The following is an 18,438-nucleotide window of genomic DNA, read 5'->3' on the forward strand; positions in this document are numbered from 1 at the left end:
TGAGATCTCAAAGCACGTTATGGGTGTACATGGGCTGTACATAGTTGCATGACTTGCAGAATACGGTCACTCATTGTACGGTATCGCCTGGGTGGCGCTCGTCAAAGGAGCGTGGCGCTATTACGTAGTTTGTTGCCATATCTCATTGTTTCATTCTGCCATTGCGGTTTACTCTTCTTTGCTGTTTATATGCCGACAAGAAGGAGGACTTGGCTGATTTGCTGCGCATTAAAAACCGCATCTCCATGTTCTGAAGCATCTTCTTTGCATTCTCTTCATTTATCATGCATAAGTCTGCTTTACCGTTTCCCTTCGCAGACGCCAGCACTCTAAGCAATATGCCCGAATGTGCATGTACGTACCCGGTTCTGCTGCTACGTGAGGTGAGCGTAGGGTCCGACTTACATGAAAGAGCAAAATCGCATGGCGGGTGGCGATCCAATGCGCCGGGGGGCATGTAACGTTGACTTGTGGCCTGCGGTACGTACCCGTTGGTAGTGCCACCGTTCAAAACAGCTGCCAGCCCACATGCGCTTTGGCTCCCACGGCGCTGGAGCAAAGTCAATCAGAGGAGTCGACTCCGCCGAAGCCGCTGCCAAGAGCCCTCTCCAGCAGCCACTAGCTGGCATTGGCATCAGCTAACGCCACATTCTGGCCATGTTGCCACTTTGGCAGTGTTGTGATCCAAAAGGAATTAGCGGCTCTGATACTGATACAGAATACGGAGTAGTAAGCTGGGGGATTAGAACTCGGCCCCCAAAGGCTAGAACCCCCCGCCGCAATATCTCCCAATTAGCCGATGTTCAGCCGTATTTCCAACCCGCGACAAGGCTTCAGAGCGAGTGCTCGATATGGGCCCGAGGCATAGTGAATCTCGCGTTGTGGTATCTCGTGCCTGTTGCGTGATCCCGTATAGTCGCTTCACCGAGGAGTCGAACTTTTACCAAGGCGGGGGTCACTAGTATCTCGTCACTTGTCGTGAGACCATCGTCCCTTGCAACTAGCCGTGCTGGCTATGAGCTGAGTCTAGGTGATGCCGAGCTGGTTCGCCGTGTCTCATCCATAATGGCCAACTCCATCAGCGGCTCTTCGGAGCTAGATCCGCTATGGCAGAATCTTGATTGGTATGTGTTGTTGATATATGGTATCATGTCATATCACGTTTAGGCCTCTTCGCCTCTCTAGTTGTCACTGGCTTTATCCCTGGTTGATACTCTTACGGACAATGGTTGACACGATGCAGGGCGATTGGGCAGATGCTGCTCATGGGCTGGGATGGCACCCAAGTAACGCCTCAGATCAGAAGCCTCATTGAGGATCACCATCTTGGTTCTATTATCCTGACTGCCAAGAATCTGAAATGTATGATGCCTTGCCCTTCTTTCTTAACACCCCTTCATACACGTCATTCTCAACATATATCGTTATACACTTACATGTCTCGTATTGGTGGATCCTGACGTCTTGCTAACCGAGCCAACTAGCGGCTCATCAAACTGCATTGCTCGTTCAAGAGCTGCAGATGATTGCCAAGAACTCTGGTCATCCACAGCCTCTTCTCATTGCTGTAGACCAAGAAAATGGAGGCGTCAACAGTTTGTTCGATGAAGACTTCGTTTGCCAGTTCCCCAGTGCCATGGCCATTGCCGCAGCTGGCAGCTTGGATCTATCATACGAAGTCAACAAGGCGACGGCTACAGAGATCGGTGCTTGCGGTGTCAACCTTATGCTTGGTCCAGTTCTGGACGTTCTGAACAATGCGCGCTATCAAGTTATTGGCGTGCGTGCTTCGAGCGATGATCCTCAAGAAGTCTCTCAGTATGGACTTGCAGCCTTGAGTGGTATTCGTGATGCTGGTATCGCTTCTTGTGGAAAACACTTCCCTTCTTATGGAAACCTTGATTTCCTCGGCTCTAACCTTGACGTTCCCATCATTACTCAGACCCTGGAAGAGTTGAGTCTCAGTGCACTGGTCCCCTTTCGGAATGCCATTTCTTCTGGGAAGCTCGATGCCATGTTTGTTGGCGGCTGTGGAATCTCCAACCCTTCTATGAATGTCAGCCATGCCTGTCTTTCAGACCAAGTAGTCGACGATCTTCTTCGTAACGAATTAGGCTTTAAGGGAGTTGCAATCTCAGAATGCCTCGAAATGGAGGCACTGAGCCAAGATCTTGGAGTCCAGAACGGTGTCGTTATGGCTGTGGAGGCTGGATGCGATATTGTACTGCTCTGCCGAGCCTACGACGTTCAGCTGGAAGCTATCAAAGGTCTCAAATTGGGTTATGAGAACGGCATCATCACAAAGGAAAGAATTTTTACTTCCCTACGAAGAATCTTCCATCTCAAATCGACTTGCACGTCTTGGGCAAAAGCACTGAATCCTCCGGGAGTAAACCTCCTTTCGCAGATTCGACCTTCTCACCTTGCCATATCTAGACGAGCCTATGACGATTCCATTACCATTGTTCGCGATAAGGAGAAGCTGTTGCCGCTCTCCCTTTCAATGCATCCTGGCGAAGAGTTGTTGTTGCTCACCCCCTTGGTTAAGCCGCTTCCAGCGTCATCTTTGACCAAAAGCTTGACCGAGGCAAGAAACGATCGATCTATAATTACTACCCACCATGATAAATGGAGTCATCAAGGTCGGGAAAGGAGTGCCATTATGAGCGGAGAAGGAGTCTTCCGAGAATTTGGAAAGACATTGGCGCGATACCGCAACGAGAAGCTACTACACACCAGTTACACGGCCAACGGAGTAAGACCAGGTGAGAAAGAATGCCCCCCTCCCCCTTAATTGTAGCGTAAACTGACTGTCTACTGCCTAGTACACGAAAATCTGATTAACAGAGCATCCTGTATTGTCATCTTTACTGCGGATGCGAACAGAAATCTGTACCAGGCCGGCTTCACAAAACATGTCGATATGATGTGCTCTATGCTTCGTAGCAGAGGACAAAAGAAACAACTCATTGTCGTTGCTGTGAGCTCACCATACGACTTTGCCATGGATAAATCCATTGGCACTTATATCTGCACCTACGACTTTACAGAGAACGCCATGGCTGCTCTGGTCCGCGTCTTGATTGGAGACAGCAACCCTGTGGGTACGATGCCAGGAACTCTACGAAAGAGCAAAAAGGTCCTTAAATCTCGACAACATTGGCTCGTCGAGGAATTTGATGGCAATCGGGACAGGAATGGTTTGAATGACCTCATCCGGGCTGTGCACAGGGCTAGCGACCAGGATATGAGGTACCTTCAGACCACAAGCGCAGAAACGTTTGCGCTTGCCAATCCGAACATAAAGGAAGCTCATTTTGTCGTACGGAACAGCAGTACACAAGCTCTTTACGGCTTTGCTGCCACTTATTTCGTCCAGAACGTGGGCATTCTTGGAGCTCTGATTGTGGACCCAACCAAGCGGAACCTGTCCATTGGCCGATCTCTCCATCGCCGCGCGCTGAAGAGTTTAACTCAGCAGAGAGGCATCAAGAAAGTCCAGCTAGGATCATCTTTCCCCTCTCTCTTCCTGGGAATCCCTCTTGACATTGAAGTGGCTACGACGAAAGAATGGTTCAGCAACAGCGGATGGGACACACAGTTCCCTCGAAGGCTCACCAACCTGGTCATCCAAGATTTGAGTGCTTGGTATGCTCCCGAGGGGTTGTCACAGAGTATCCAACGAGCCAACATTAGCTTTGACCTTATTTACGGTGTCGAAAGCGGAGATACTGTGATGCATCATGTGCGGACACACGCGAATCCAGAGGTTCTTGAACTATACCGAGCTGCACTAGAAGAGAGTAAAGCCTGTGGCATCGTGCGAGCCAAAGACGCTGCAGGAAATTTGTTGGGAACCATCATCATAAGCAGGCCGAACAGTCCTCTTGCTAGATACGTCCCTCCCTTGGTATCTCCTAAGCAAGACATTGGTGGCCTCTTGGCCCCAATCGTGCCTCTGGCACCGCTTTCGACTTTGGTGCTGCAAGGTCTTGCGTTGATGGGCGTTCGACAGAATAAAGGCCACAAGGCAAACAGGACGGTTTTAAGCTGGGTAAGATATTCTCTCTGAACCACTTTTACTCTCTTCTAAAAGCTAACACACTGAACCTATGATAGGTTGTTGATGATGCCTATGAGCCTCTAGTGGCCATGGGATTCGATGTTCTGCAGGCATTCGAAGAGATTACGAATTCACCTGAGATGTAAGTAGCTAAGTGCTCGAGAATGAGAGATACTTAGAGCTAATTACCTCTATATAGGTTCCAAACTTGATGCAAATGGACAACTATTGTAGCGGCTCATCACCCGAGCCCTGTTATTTACTGATTTTAACCTGGATTCCCCCCCGATGGGTATTATACCGTTTTCCTCGTTGGATATTCTATGGATGGCTATTGTTATATATATGACGCTATTTTTCTGCTTTGTGTTATGTGGTGCCGGATTTGAAGAGAGAAGTTTAGTGGACTGTGGGCAACCGTACCGCAATTCTTATTCTTCGGTTCTTTCCCCAAATTCCCTAATCCTATGTCTGGGAATAGTAAGATATGATTCTATGTATTTATTAGTTATGATCGTTTTTTATAGGCATTGTAGTCTTTGCAGTTTCTGATTTTGCTATTGGTTGCTGTATACTACGTCAAATTGAGAGAAGGCCAAGTTTCTATTGTGAATCAATTCATTGTAGCGTGCTATATCTATGTATACTGTTGACAATCTTTTAGAGTGTAAATTCTCTCTGCCTTTCTCTTCTGTCCCAATTCGTTCGCTAATATTAGGAAGCAAAGTTACACTTGTACTGTCTGCTCTTCCATGCCCTCACGCAATATTTCAATCTGCTTCTTAATCTCAATCCACAATGGCAGCTCATCCAAGTCCGGATTGTCCTCAGCCGGCTTGTCCAACACCTGGACCCAATCGTCCTCTGCCAAGTCTACTGTCATGACCATGGCATCATCCTGTTCATTATTCTCATCATCAACTTCGCCTTCGCTTCGCGCAATAGCAAGCAGAGCCGCGACAAACGCTTCTTGCATGTACGCAAAGCTGAAATCATCGGTTATGTCTGCAATGGCATCGCAGAGTTTGTCGGGGAAGCTGATGGATTTGTTGTCGGATAGTTTCTTCTGCCAGAATTGGCAGTAGGCGACGCGCTGGTCGTAACTTGGGTCTGGGAACAGGTATTTTCTGTCAAAACGAGATGGGCGTTTCTAAGTTAAAATCGTTAGTTTAGAAATGCACAAACGTCTCCCAGAGAGAGAACTTACCGCAATGCCAGGATCTAATCGATCAAGGTGATTGGTGCTTCCAATCATGAAAATACCGTCATTGCTCTTCAGACCGTCTACCTCATTGAGGAAGTAGCTTCGAACGTCGGCCGTAATAATGGTATCTAGATCTTCAAAAACGAGATAGCACGGCGCAAACTCTCTCGCTTTTGAGAAAACTAGATCAATGCTCTTCTCTGGTCCAAAGAACTATTGTAAATGTCTTGTTAGCGAATATTCAGTCTGTGAAAAAGCACCAACGCCAAAGCAAAAATAACAATTCACAAACAAATTGGACAAACATACCGATTTCAAAGACCTCACATATAATGTCGTGACTGGCTGCTTTAGGTGGTAAAGCATATTCATCGTCGCCTTAATTGAGATGGTCTTGCCATTCCCAGGCGGGCCGTAATAGATGATGCCTCGCTTCCAGGGCACCTTGAGCCGGTCATAGGTAGCTCTCGACCGAAAGAAGGATAGATGATCTTCAATAAGAGCGTTTTTCATCTCTTCATCTAGAATGACGCTCTCCCAAGACGCTTTCATCGCACTTTGGTAAAGCTCAGCGTTCTTGGCCCAATAGCCTTGATCAAACACCCAGATCTCCTCATGCAAGTCGCTGGACCATCGCCCAGCCGCAAGAATCAGCTGAGTCGCCAGCTCTTCACTCGTTGATAGCACATAAAAGTTGACAATGTTTGGATACGCTGAGCCTCCATCACGGCCGTTGACCAGGTAGACAATGAAGTCGTGGTCCTTCCACTGGTACAAATACTTCTCAAACTGCGTTTCCTTTGCAACGAGGCCGAGGCCTCCGTCCATGCGTCTCGCGGGTGGTAAATAGACCTTCCATGACAGCGATGCCGGGACATGGTCATCATCGTCGTTTAATGGCGTGGATTGAGCGTGGCCGTTTGCTGCGTAGGCTATCAAATTGCATGATGCGGCTGGCGCGATGGATAGAGACAGATTCGGGTACTGCTGCCGCAGCGCTTTTGCGATGACGGTATCGGTATTGGTGCGTCTGGCGCTGGAATGATAGAAGAACTGCCGGGTGGTTTCGTCGTGAGGTTGAGGGTGACGATCAAAGTCCAGCTGGTCTTGAGGGGCTCCACGCGCAAAGTCGTCCATTTTGCTGGCTGGGTCAATGAACAGTATCTCTTATTTGAATGGATTGTAGCTTTGAGTGTTGGAGGAGATGAGTGAGGAGAGCTCAATACGAGACGGTGAGATGACCGAGGTGACGTTATGCGACCAGGATGCGATGCGCCAGTGCATCGTATTAACCAACCACTAAGCAGCAACCTACGCGTACAGCTGCGGCGGCTATTTAGGCAGAGCAATTGAGTTTGCTGCTTACATGTGATGGAATAAGATTACTTATCCAACTTCAGGAATCGATTACTACTGGATCATTGGTGATTATACGCGTGCGGAATATTTCTCCGTGTTAGCAGCCAATACATATTAATATGGATACAGGTGTTAAGCATATCAGACTGAGGGTCCAACGCACCTAACAGTCCCATTCCTGGACTCGCTGCCTTTATTTCACTACAGATAACTTCAATGAGAGATGGAGAGTGAATTATATAGCTCAGCTACTAGAATACTGCTCTACGAATATTTGCGTTAATCTTATAGCGTATCTTAAATCAACTAGTTGGTCATGATGAACTTGTCAACGCGTATGATAAAGCGCCAGACATACACGTATGCATATTTTCTCCCTATTGACCGGAATGCTGTTACGGGGTTTTAGATTCTCAATCAGATTATCATAATGTCATTTACCAATTTTCGTGATAATCTATTCCCTTCCTCAATAGCTAGTGAAATTGAATATTGGCCTTCCGTACCGATAACCAGGTAATTGGGGGACTCCAGACGCTTGGACGAAACGTACAACCAATAAAAGCGATTGCTGATTGTTTGCCAACCACGCCGCAGCGCCACTATCACATTTATCACCATCTCTACACCCACTTGGAAATATGCAGCCCTGTATCCAGCTCATATCTCAGCCTACTGATATTGGCTCACCAGATAGGCTAAATAAAGGAGGCCAGATATCATATCAAGCGCCAAGTCGCGAGCAAACAAACAATTTGGGTAGTCATAAACGAAATGGAAATAGGCTCAGCTATGGTTGAGCGAGGATGGGCATCTACTACTTTCTCCTGGTTCATTTGACCTCTGTAACTGATCCCCTTACATTGGCAATTGACGAGCATGGAATTAATTCAGGGTATGTCATCCTCCAAAAATGTCTTTTCAACCAATTTAATACAATATGCTCGCAAATTATAGCAAACAAAGTCTGTCTTTTCCCCCTTTGGGCACCTAGTAAGCCATACAATCCTGGAAGCTGGCCACCCATCATTTCCCCTTCTTCAGATACCGACCCTGATTTCTCAGTAAGTATGCGACCTGGTGGCGCGTGAATCCAGTGGCGCTGTAAGTTAATACAACCCATGTTTGGAGCTGAAGAAAAGCAAAGAGAGAGTGGGGGAAGGCAAAGACTTGCCAATTCATCTTTGTTAGTTGACGTTATGAGCATTCAACGAATATGGTTAAAAGAGATGGATGGAGTTTTACACCACGAGTAGTAGAATTGAGATTGAAAACAAAGAAAAGATTACTTTTTAGCTACCGTTAACATATGCCGAATGTAGTATATCTAGCGAGGTCGCTTCACTGTGTTATCCATCTGCCGCACTCAATGCCCATATCCTAACATCGTGCTGAATTTTGTCTCGAGGGGGTAATAATGTTTGCTCCGCGCACTTATTACCAATCTCGGGAAATTTATAATTGAAACTAGGCTATATTTCCCCTTTTCAGCTTGTTTTACGTATGTCTTTGCATACGCCTGTTTGAGAGTGGAGCCCTTGTGCTGGAAAGTTTGCTCAAACGCTTCTAAAGTCATCGTATCTCTCTAAGATTCTATTTATATATATGCTCATGTTATGAAAAGATATTTAAAGGAGAAGCTTGATCGCCTGAGACTCATAGTACTCGCAATTCCTCCGTTCTTTTAACAATTTCTAGTCTTTGACCTCAATTGATCATAAGTTTATGTCAAATACTTCAAAGATAACAACATGTCTATAATTATAGACACTGACCTTCTCACCCAGAAGTCAACTACGTTGATGGCAAGTAAAGGGCTTGCACTTGAAGCTGCCCTCCTCCTTGTCATCTTGATACTGGCTCAAGTTCAATGGATTGGACAGGTCAGTTAGCAATAGGGACTTCCAAGAGTAATATTGGACTCTGATTAATCTATAATAGGCAACGTCGTATCTACTTCGACGCATTCAGGGACTGCTATACCTTATCTGGGGTCCCGATCTCATCGATCGTGCATATAACAAGGTAACAATGCATGAAGTTTAAGATATATCTCCAAGGCATAACGCATGGCAGGCACAAGGGAAATCTTTCAAAATTTCCACCCCAGCAAACGATCACCTTCTAGTTACGTCCATGGATCTTATCATGGAGCTTGTAGAAGCACCACGCCAGCGGCTATCGCTTCATGCAGTGGCTAAAGAGGTATGCGATGTGACGGTGGTATTCCTGTGACTGACACGCCTAATGATGTATGCAGATCCTTCAGCCGATACACACGATGCATGGTTTTGAGTGGCAGGATCAGCGGGGAGTTGAGGGCACAGGCTTCGTTCGTGCTCTTCGAAGCCTTCTTACGTCCCACCTCCGGAAATTCCAGCCCGATCTGGAGCGACTAGTGAAGGATTCTTTGGAGATTGAGTTAAAGGACATTCATTCAGATGGTAACTCAACAGTCTTTTTCTCTCTTTCACTGCTCTTATCCTTATTTATAAGTTACTGATTTATGGGGCGATGCGCTGAGTACGACTTATAGGCTTTTCGCATGTAAAACTCTTTCCCGTGATGAAGAGACTTGTCACCAAAGTCAACTGTTTTGTCTTCTTTGGCGAAGAGCTTTGTACGAAACTTTGCCTTATATATGTCGATGGAATGGCGAATTTACTAATGGTAAATTACATATAAATAGCCCAAAACGCCGAATTCACCGCTGCAGCATTGGAATTCCCACAAGCTGTCATCTTCGCAGCCGAGTTTTTACGCATCACGCCCGGATTTATGAGACCATTAGTTGCATCTATAGCCACCAGTCGACATAGAGCTGCGAAAACACTGTACCAGTACCTGGTGCCGATTGTTGAGCAGCGTCTGGCAGTGAAGGATCTGCAGCCTAATACAGTCGCACCGGTGCGTTAAGATGGCTCTCTTTGTCCCCAACACCCTAATACCACAGGTCTATCATTCGTGCAAAATATTATGGGAATTGACATTTGAACTATTTAGATGGACTGCATGCAATGGCTAATTGATACGTCGCCTCGTAAAAACCCCTGGACACCAGCAAGAATGGTGGGCGAGATTATGGCAGTATGGTTCGGATCAGTGCATCAATTGGCCATGGTAGGTTTGAGAATCCTGCTGAATATGCTTACATAGCTTGCTAACAGTATATTAATCAGACGCCAACTTATGCAATCCAAGATCTATGTAGCCACCCCGAGTATATTGAACCTTTACAGGAAGAAATTCAAAAGGGGTTACATGCAGATAATTTACTGAGAGACGTGGATAAGCTGCCGCTTCTGGATAGCTTCATCAAAGAGTCGATACGCTGCAGACACTCTGATGCATGTGAGTCACCTTATTCAATACAGAAGAAGTGCATACGTACACTTAACCAGCCACCAAGACGACTGACCTTGTAATGGCACCTTCAGTAACATGCCGGCGAAAGGCCCTTGCTTCTTACACTTTTCAAGATGGCTCAACCGTCAACAGAGGCGACTGGGTATGCATTCCCCAGCGAGCCATGATGCAGGATGGCACTCGATACAAAGACCCCCATATATTTGACGGCTTTAGATTCGCAAGAGCCAACGCCAAGATCCAGCATCTTGAGCCATGCGCTGAAGTGCCTGACCAGAAGGAGTCCAGATTGACACATGTCAGCCCCGATTGGCCGATATGGGGTCTCGGCAACATGTCTTGGTGAGTAGTTTCAATTACTACCCCGATTTGGCCACGCCCAGCGGAGGCATCTAGAGCAGCTGAAAAGCTGTCTCATATGCGGCCAAATGCGACGCATTTACTAGTGCAAAACTCACGCGGCATCTTACAAATAGTCCTGGTCGATTTTATGCTTCGCTAGTAATAAAGCTCATTCTTATTCGTATCTTGGACGACTGGGAGTGCAAGATGCTACATCCCGAAGCGCCGAGAGCCAAAACGTGGAGGTCGAGCATTGTGCCTCGGGCTAATGTCATCGTCATGTTCCGCAAAAAGCAGCTCTAGCTGGGGTATTTTCTCTCTCTCTCTCTCTAAGATTTGAGTGTTTTATTTTACTAATTGTTCTATAGAAATGGGGTTATTAGCGGTACATGCTGTATCTACATGTAGTAACTGTGGGTGTTATCTGCAGCTTCAAGGTTTGCAGCAGGCATACCACTGCCGCCAATAGCCTTTGACTTACTACCACGTGAAGCATTACGGCTATGGCATCATTCATGCTCTTTTATTTTATTTTATTTTATTCTTTCTTTTCTCTTCTCAATTTTTTCCCTTTTCAGCCCCGGCACCTCTTTTGGCTGATTTTCTTTTTTGTATGGGTGTTAATTCACACGCCTCGTTGATTCCAAACACCCATGAGCTGGAGCTGAATTGAACACCAGGAGTTGTGCTAACTTGAAAAGGGCAATTGTGTACTTATTTGTGGGACAGAAGGGCTTCTAATATTGGATAGGGTTATTGAACGTTCTTTAACTCAATATATAATACTGAATTGTGCTTCTTGACGGTAGCGGGACCAGGGGGTAGTTAGAGCTTCCTCACTTAGGGTGTTTTGTAGTGGCTACGTTCAAGTAGGGATGAGCATATCTATCCATGTCTGTTTAATTCTAGCACTTGAGAGTAAACACGGGTTGTGTTCCCACATACCGGTGGCAATATACTGTTGCATTGCTATTCTCTTTGCCTTGAAGAGAGCTTGGGTGTGTGCTTCGTAGGCGTGCACTTCTTTCTACATGAACTCTCCACAGCTGTTCCGTACGACGTAGCAGCACTATGATAATACAAGATCCTAGTCTGCAAATCACCAGGCCCCCTAGCATAGCGGAGAGAGCCGCCAGTGGAGCGGCAGATGCGCGCAAGGGCGACTTCTTCAGGCGGTCCGATGCAACCCAACGGTAGCCAAAAAGAATGGATTGCATCTCCGAGGAGCTGCTCTCAGCGCCACTTTGAGCGGCGGCCAATCTTCCCGCCGTACTTGTCAGGTGAAGCACGAGCGGGGCTCTATTCATCTCTATTCTTCTCACGATTTGGGGCGTCTAGGTTGCGGGATTCCAAGGATCAGCCGGTCTTGTCTTAGCTCGTGTCTCGGTTTAGTGAGTGCATGAAATCCTGTATTGCCGTATAAACCCATTCATCGGTCTTCACATTTACCGATCCGCCGGCCCTGAGCAGCAAGGCATCTGCTTATAAACACCGTGATATTGGTATAGACTTACCCCTTCGCATGGAAGAACTCCGAAGCATGTGGAATACCAGGGAGCACTTCTATTTCGTTTCGGTATGTGAATCGGTAATAACAAGGAATGTCACATGAACGCCGTCAATCTTTGCACAGTCGGACATGTGTTGAGTTTCCATATTAACTTCCAATTATACATACAAATTGCCTTTTCCACACTTGCAAACTTACAAGTGGGAGGCTGGCGATCTCTTGCTTCATTGGATTATCTGTTCACTCAACACCCACTCCTCAGCTCTCGAAGCCTGAAAAAGTTAGAAAAGTTCAGCTCATACAGGAGCTGCCACGTTCTGCTAATTATTTAACTTTAGCCATTCCGGCTTCTTGTACATCCTGGCGAATCAACGCCTCGCACTAAACTTGACAGCCACCAACATCAACGTGCGAGGAAGAAAGAAAAGAAGCCGAGGAAGCTCGACTTACTCGAGTTTGAGAATTGGTAAATAATAATCGTGCAAGTATATTCTGTGCGTTGCCAAGCGCAAATGCATAGTAAAGATGCACATCTACATGCATGTATGCATGTCATAATGAGCCCTCCCTCTCAGTTCAGCCATTCTTTTTTTTTTTAACTCTCCTCAAACCGTTCTTCTATAGAGAATTCTAGACGCACAGACAATCAGTGGGCTTTAGCCATGGCTGAAGAGACCCGGTGAGTAAAACGCCTTCTACACACTGTCGTCGACCAACAACATATACTAGTCTAGGTGCTTTTAGAGTTCATCCTTTCTTGCATTTCATAAAGACCCATCTGTCGTCTTCTCTGTGATTAAGAAGAAGGATTCCAATGCTGCTTTTTCTAAAATTTAGCTTCGTGCTGCCAATTTCTTATCCCTCGTATTTCTATCGCTTTCATGTAAACACTCTTTCAACCCGCTGTCAAAGCTGTGAGGTGTATAGTCAGATGTGCACCGTGCTGTATGCAGTCAGCTCTCTCGAACAGCCGTAGGAAATCGAACCACCTTCATCTGGAAATTAAAAGAAGCACAAACAAGAAAACAACTCAGAGACAAAAATGGCCTCTCCGCATTTACCTCCAGGCACGGATCTCTGCAAAATCCCGGCAGCTATACCTCCTCCTGGGGTTGTTCCCAAACTTGGCGGACCTGCACCTCTTGCGCCAGCCATTGTCGCAGTATCAGTAGTCATGTTGACCTTTTCAACAATATTTATTGTTGGCAGGGTGTGGATAAATTTCCGCAAACTGAAAACCGCAGATTGTAAGTAGAAGTGAACAACAATGATGAAAATGGACATGTAACCATGTCTACATGGTATATGCTAAACTCTCATCTCCAGACTTTGCGATCATCGGTTATGTCTTAAGTGTGGCCTATATAGGACTCATATTTTCCAGTATGTCTTTTACACTTTCTTCCTATGGGAAGCACATACCGTCCTTTCTTAGAGCAAATACTTACTTTGCTTTCTGCTAGTTCTCAGATATGCTGGACATATATGGGATGCTCCTGCATGTTGGTTCACCGGAAACTATATGAAGATTCTCTTTGCGCAGGGCATGCTCGTTGGTCCAATCGCATTCTTCGCAAAGAGCGCCATCTTGCTGCTTTATCTCCAGATCTTCATTGCGCATACGGATATGCGCATTGCTGTATACGCGGGCATTGTGTTCACTGGTCTGGTCTACTGGGTAACCATACCTCTTGAGATTGCAATCAATGCTCCGCACCCAGGCGATACATGGGCTGATCTCTTGGTTAATGGGCAAGTCCAAAAGCTCCTCCCCTGGGGAGTAGTCCAAGGATCGCTGGCTGTCGTCATCGACTTGTACATTTTCATTCTGCCACAGCCGGTTCTGTGGAGACTGAACATGTCTCTGAAAAAGCGAGTTGCTGTATGCGCTGTCTTCTTTACTGCTTTGATGTACGTATCCACCACCATCAACGAAGTAAGTAGTGTGTATGCATGCACTAATGTGAGAGAACCAGGGGTGTCATCGCCAGTATTATTGGACTTGTCTACCGAGCTGCTTTGCTAAGCACAACAGACATCATCTACACACAAAACAAGTGCTTCATCTGCGTGTGAGTATATGTCATGTGGGATACCACTTGTCTCACCTTTCCTTTTATAAGATGGCTATCTGACATGAATCTATATTCAGTATTGTTGAGAACAGCATTGCTCTGATCGTTGGCTCTGTCCCAGCCTGGAAAGCCATCTGGAAGAAGCATATCGTCACATCCAACCTCTATAAGACGCTTACCTCCAAATTACATGGCAACGGCAGCGGCCACAGTGATGGTACCCATCTCTCTAAACCCTTTGGCTTCAATATGCCCGCTCCCAAGGGACAGGCACCCAAACACGATGGTTCGGAGAAGAGCCTACAACGGTTTGTATCTCATAGAGAAAACACCAGCCACGATTTCGGTAGTTACTATCCTCCCCCGACAGTCCAGATTCAAGGAGGTATTAGAGATGGGCATGGAAAGCCAGATTCTGAGGATGTGAGTGCCGGGGGAATCGTTCGTAATTTTGACATCACGCAGGAAGTTCATCCCGACGAACAGGTATAGAGTTAATTACAATCTGTTCTACGAATTGTTACTATACTAGAGCGGATATTATAATTATGACTGGCAGTAGATTTGGGACAATTCGAACCCCTCTTTGGCCAGTATAGAACGTTTTCTTTATTTAAATGGCTCTTGGCGCTTGTATCATCTCATTCCTCGCCGGCATTCTACGATATCTTGTGAAGCCTCGGTTATTAATCGTTCCCATGACCAGAGTTGACCGGGGTTGTGAAAGGAGTGCCGCTGTTAGTTACATCTTGAAGTGCTTCGTATTCGTTTTAGAGTTGGTCTGAAAGTCCCCGAATACTAATATGAAGTTAATTGAGGAGTTACAAATGCATGAAACTGTATCCAGATTTAAAAGGCCTCCATAGAGCTTTTCTTCTTTACCTCTTTACTTGAGAAGTATTTGAACTTTGCACAATGAGCCAACACTTGAATTACAGAAAGCGATTCTCTCCCAGGTATGATTGACTCCAAGAGGCTCTCAGCCACGTAGTAGTTAACGCCTACCTATATGCAGCATAATGCTTACCATGTTTTCATTTTTTTGTGCATATTATTTATTCATCACTTATTCATGACTACTACTCCTAAATTTCCTGCCCTTTTTACAAATATTGCTGGTTTAGTATAGAGAAGGATAAGTTTCTGTAAGATGTTCGTTAAAACAAAGGGGAGATTTCCGGAAATTCGGGATAGTAATTGCTGCTCGCTAATAAAACTCTGACTATCAACTACCCTATTTCAGTTCGTAGAGCAAAAGATCACACAAAGAATTTACAGTTAGACCAATAGTACTTCGTAAATCTTGAGGCTTAGATCAAAACAGAAAGCAGTCATCGCCAGGCCTCTCATCCATCCACAGTGGCCATGTTAGTGGTAAGGCTGTCTTCCCCACCTTCTGAAATAAGGCTGTTATGTGTAAGGCATGTGCTCGCTTAGACCAGCAAATTTCAGGTAGAAGAGCTGTATAAGCCAAAATCTTACATCAAAGGAATTAAGCAGGCATGCAAGCTCATCTCCGTCATATGGCCGATTAGCAAGTGAGAAGAATAATGTCACAGAGCTCCAGAGTCTCGGAATTAAAGCCCTGTCGACAGGGGTCATGCGGAGGGGAATAGATGCAGCTAACTTTAAAACTTGGACACTGGACATATTTATGTCCATAAATGGCCATCTCTCCGGGACATGTTTTGCATATCATCTACTTAGTGCTTGAAGGATGGCCATAATTCCCAAACTACGAATACGCCTCAAGTCTCTTCCACCAAACCATTGGTTTTCATAGATTTGCTCAACATGATGGCTCATGGAGGAATACACAAATGCCGTTCCGTGCCGCACGCTAGTATTAGCTTGCGATCACCCTAATGGTGATTGAGAGGGGCCTTTGGAAGGCGCAATAATTGCAGAACATGGGAGCTGAAACTGTGATCTATACCAGCGTTCAGGTAAGTATGCCAAGGTACTATTAGCACTAGTATTAGTTTACGACTCAAGTGGCAAAAAGGGCTTTGGAGATACTAAGGCGAATACTCATATGCGTGCGAAGAGGTATCAAGGACAAGGCTACGTAGGATTATTGTCATATCTTTAATGTTCCCCCTCCCTCTTGGACTTGATAGCTTTTCTATGAGAGACCCAATTGTACTACGCTGTCTCTCTAATCACCTTGATTCCTAATAGGTATACTTGCGTTCGTATGAGAATGCTACCGTTTCATCAGCCATGAAAATCTCAAACAAGGCGTTTGAGAACCTCCCTTTATGGATCCTTATCATCGGCACCAGGCAGAGTTCGATTTCGCACTTAGTAGGCTGTGGGGACTGAATTCGACTTTACGACTCCATGAATGAATCAAATGTCAAAGCAATGGAATCCAATGCTGGAGTAGATCCGTGTTGACGGCTACCGTAGGCAATCGGGAAAGCAGGGGTATTAATCCAAGCGCTCTCAGCTGGTGCGGCATAGCGGCCACTTGAGTTCAGCTTTTTGCTGACAAGCAAGATCTGGCACTGTCATAATTTAGCCGCAGCGGTAGTGCTAGCTAACCAGGAGTAGAAAGAAGAATATTGTACAAAGTAGTAATATCTTGGATCTACGAAGTTAGGCACGATGATATGTGTAGATCAAACGAACTGCAATCCAAAAAGGTAACCATGGGTGGATCCCATGTATGAACTCATACGCACTAGTTGTCGACTCATAATGAAAGACGCAGTAGCCTCTACCAACCGTGCGCATGCGATATGGGTGTCGTCGTATAATTCTACCGATTGCAACGGTGTATGATACCAGGCTTCTATCATACTCGTAGGCATATTGGTACTCCTTATACGAGTGGAGTGGGAGCCAAGCGAGTCCCAAGAACAGGCATCCTAGCTGCCCTATACCGTAAACCGGGTTAATAGCAGTATCAACAACAACGGTGCCATGGTAGCCAACACAGACGATCCTGATATCGATCGGAAGTGGCTTTTATGGAAACGTCGCGATGGATTAGGTTTGTTGTTTCTTCATGAGTAACACTAGTGCAAGCATGAATAGCAATACCACATAGCAGTACCCCATAGTAGCATCTCTTGACCGTCCTCGCGGGTTTAAGGATGCGCTCCCTTGCACCCATAATTCCGTGGTAAGAGGTAAAAGTGGTTAATAGTGTCTCCAATCGCCATATACAAGGATGTTGGACAGGGGTAGCTTTTGTGCCTCGTCTTGTATCTAATAGGTACTGGAATTTGCATATTTATTAGATCACGTAATATTTCGTATCAACATAAATTTGAAAGTACTTTCTACGAGCGGTAAATATTTATTAAGTTTGTTCACTGTTTATATATGTCATACCTTATTTAACAAAGTTCAAAATTCACTACCCTCACTTATATGCGCAATATCTATCTCATGAATTTGCGATTCGCTATATAACTACTCAAATCATTTGGCCCCCGAACCACCACATGATTCATGTACGCATTCGCGTAGTATCTACCGATTAGGAATATTTTGCATATGCGATGCAACAGTTGAGCAGCGCCACTATCATCACTAGACTTTATGTAGGGCCAGTTTAGGCGAAGGGAGCAGCCGACAATTCCGTTCTAAATAGATGGTGTGCGTGATCTATTCCTTCAATTACAAATTATTGCATTCTAGTTTAGCATTGCTTTCTAAATATTGTTATGGAAAGTTAGTCGGTTGAGGCAAGCAACCTACAACTGGTAGGACGTGTGTCCTTGCATCATACGACTACATCTCCTTGACTGAACACATGCCTACGAGTTCTTATATCCGTGACCATACTATAATATAAAAAAAGCAAGTAATACAGCGTAAACAAGCTATTCATTTAGCCTTTACAGCGCTGTCAAGCAGCGATATATCACCAATAGAATGCGAGTGTGACTGCCCCTTCACAAAGGGCTTAGAGGGAACCGTGGCCATGCATCTTCTCCATCAACCTATGGCCTGCAACGCACAGGCTTTTCTTGAACAAAATATAACAAAATATAAACTCGTCTTACATCATCAATAGCCCAGCTCGTCAACGATTCAGTTTATAACATTTGAAGTCACACCTCTTACCTTCCCGCTAAACTGAGTCTACAGTTGGATCTAATTTAGGCCCGATCCCCTAAGCTTCTTCTTACAAGTGTCAGTGATACTGCTAATAGCAAAACTTGGAGAAACCAGGAGAGGTCAGCAAGATCGTCCTTCCTATCAGCCCTGTTTCTTCGACTTCTCCCTTGTGCCCTTGCTGCTCTTGTGTTGGTGGAGTGCGGCTGAAGACTTGGCAGATGCGAACTAAACGGTCTTATTTTTCCGTCCAGGATTCCAGGATTTTGTTCTACAAGGCATAATCGGCACTTAGCTCCTCCATGGCACATGGGTACTCGGAGTGACGTGGGGGGTGACGTCGGCCAACTTTACGGCAACTTACACATACATGTAGTAAGTGGCATGTGAACCCTCTACTGCATGTTCAGTCTTCGGTGTCTACTCGCATTCGTATAGGAGTTACCGA

General features: G+C 45.6%; 4 protein-coding genes across 4 annotated transcripts; 3 read left to right on the forward strand and 1 right to left on the reverse strand.

Annotated features, from left to right (window-relative positions):
- Nucleotides 1–483: 483 nt before the first annotated feature.
- On the forward strand, nt 484–4,676 carry GGI43DRAFT_410221 (glycoside hydrolase superfamily). Its single transcript, XM_083206600.1, has 6 exons — nt 484–1,124; nt 1,244–1,362; nt 1,485–2,765; nt 2,826–4,054; nt 4,120–4,205; nt 4,263–4,676. Exons 1-6 carry the CDS (start codon nt 1,066–1,068, stop codon nt 4,273–4,275), a joined length of 2,787 nt encoding a protein of 928 aa, XP_083058596.1. The 5' UTR covers nt 484–1,065; the 3' UTR covers nt 4,276–4,676.
- Nucleotides 4,664–6,636, reverse strand: GGI43DRAFT_410223 (P-loop containing nucleoside triphosphate hydrolase protein). Its single transcript, XM_083206601.1, has 3 exons — nt 5,577–6,636; nt 5,271–5,480; nt 4,664–5,213 (listed from the first exon to the last, which is right to left on the reverse strand). The coding sequence occupies exons 1-3, from the start codon at nt 6,402–6,404 to the stop codon at nt 4,791–4,793; spliced, it is 1,461 nt and encodes a 486-aa protein (XP_083058597.1). The 5' UTR covers nt 6,405–6,636; the 3' UTR covers nt 4,664–4,790.
- Nucleotides 6,637–8,377: 1,741 nt separating this feature from the next.
- Nucleotides 8,378–10,338, forward strand: GGI43DRAFT_385717 (cytochrome P450; the record flags this gene model as incomplete). Its single annotated transcript, XM_083203694.1, has 8 exons — nt 8,378–8,509; nt 8,568–8,651; nt 8,887–9,070; nt 9,163–9,246; nt 9,316–9,533; nt 9,630–9,746; nt 9,806–9,977; nt 10,064–10,338. 8 exons carry the CDS (start codon nt 8,378–8,380, stop codon nt 10,336–10,338), a joined length of 1,266 nt encoding a protein of 421 aa, XP_083058598.1.
- Nucleotides 10,339–12,602: 2,264 nt separating this feature from the next.
- Nucleotides 12,603–14,710, forward strand: GGI43DRAFT_107489 (uncharacterized protein). The gene is made up of 5 exons (XM_083198861.1): nt 12,603–13,091; nt 13,171–13,227; nt 13,308–13,755; nt 13,821–13,916; nt 13,997–14,710. Exons 1-5 carry the CDS (start codon nt 12,887–12,889, stop codon nt 14,409–14,411), a joined length of 1,221 nt encoding a protein of 406 aa, XP_083058599.1. The 5' UTR covers nt 12,603–12,886; the 3' UTR covers nt 14,412–14,710.
- The last annotated feature ends 3,728 nt before the right edge of the window (nt 14,711–18,438 follow it).

Source organism: Trichoderma evansii, assembly GCF_050947405.1.
Source record: "Trichoderma evansii strain SZMC 28006 chromosome Unknown GGI43scaffold_16, whole genome shotgun sequence".
NCBI classification, from domain to species: domain Eukaryota; kingdom Fungi; phylum Ascomycota; class Sordariomycetes; order Hypocreales; family Hypocreaceae; genus Trichoderma; species Trichoderma evansii.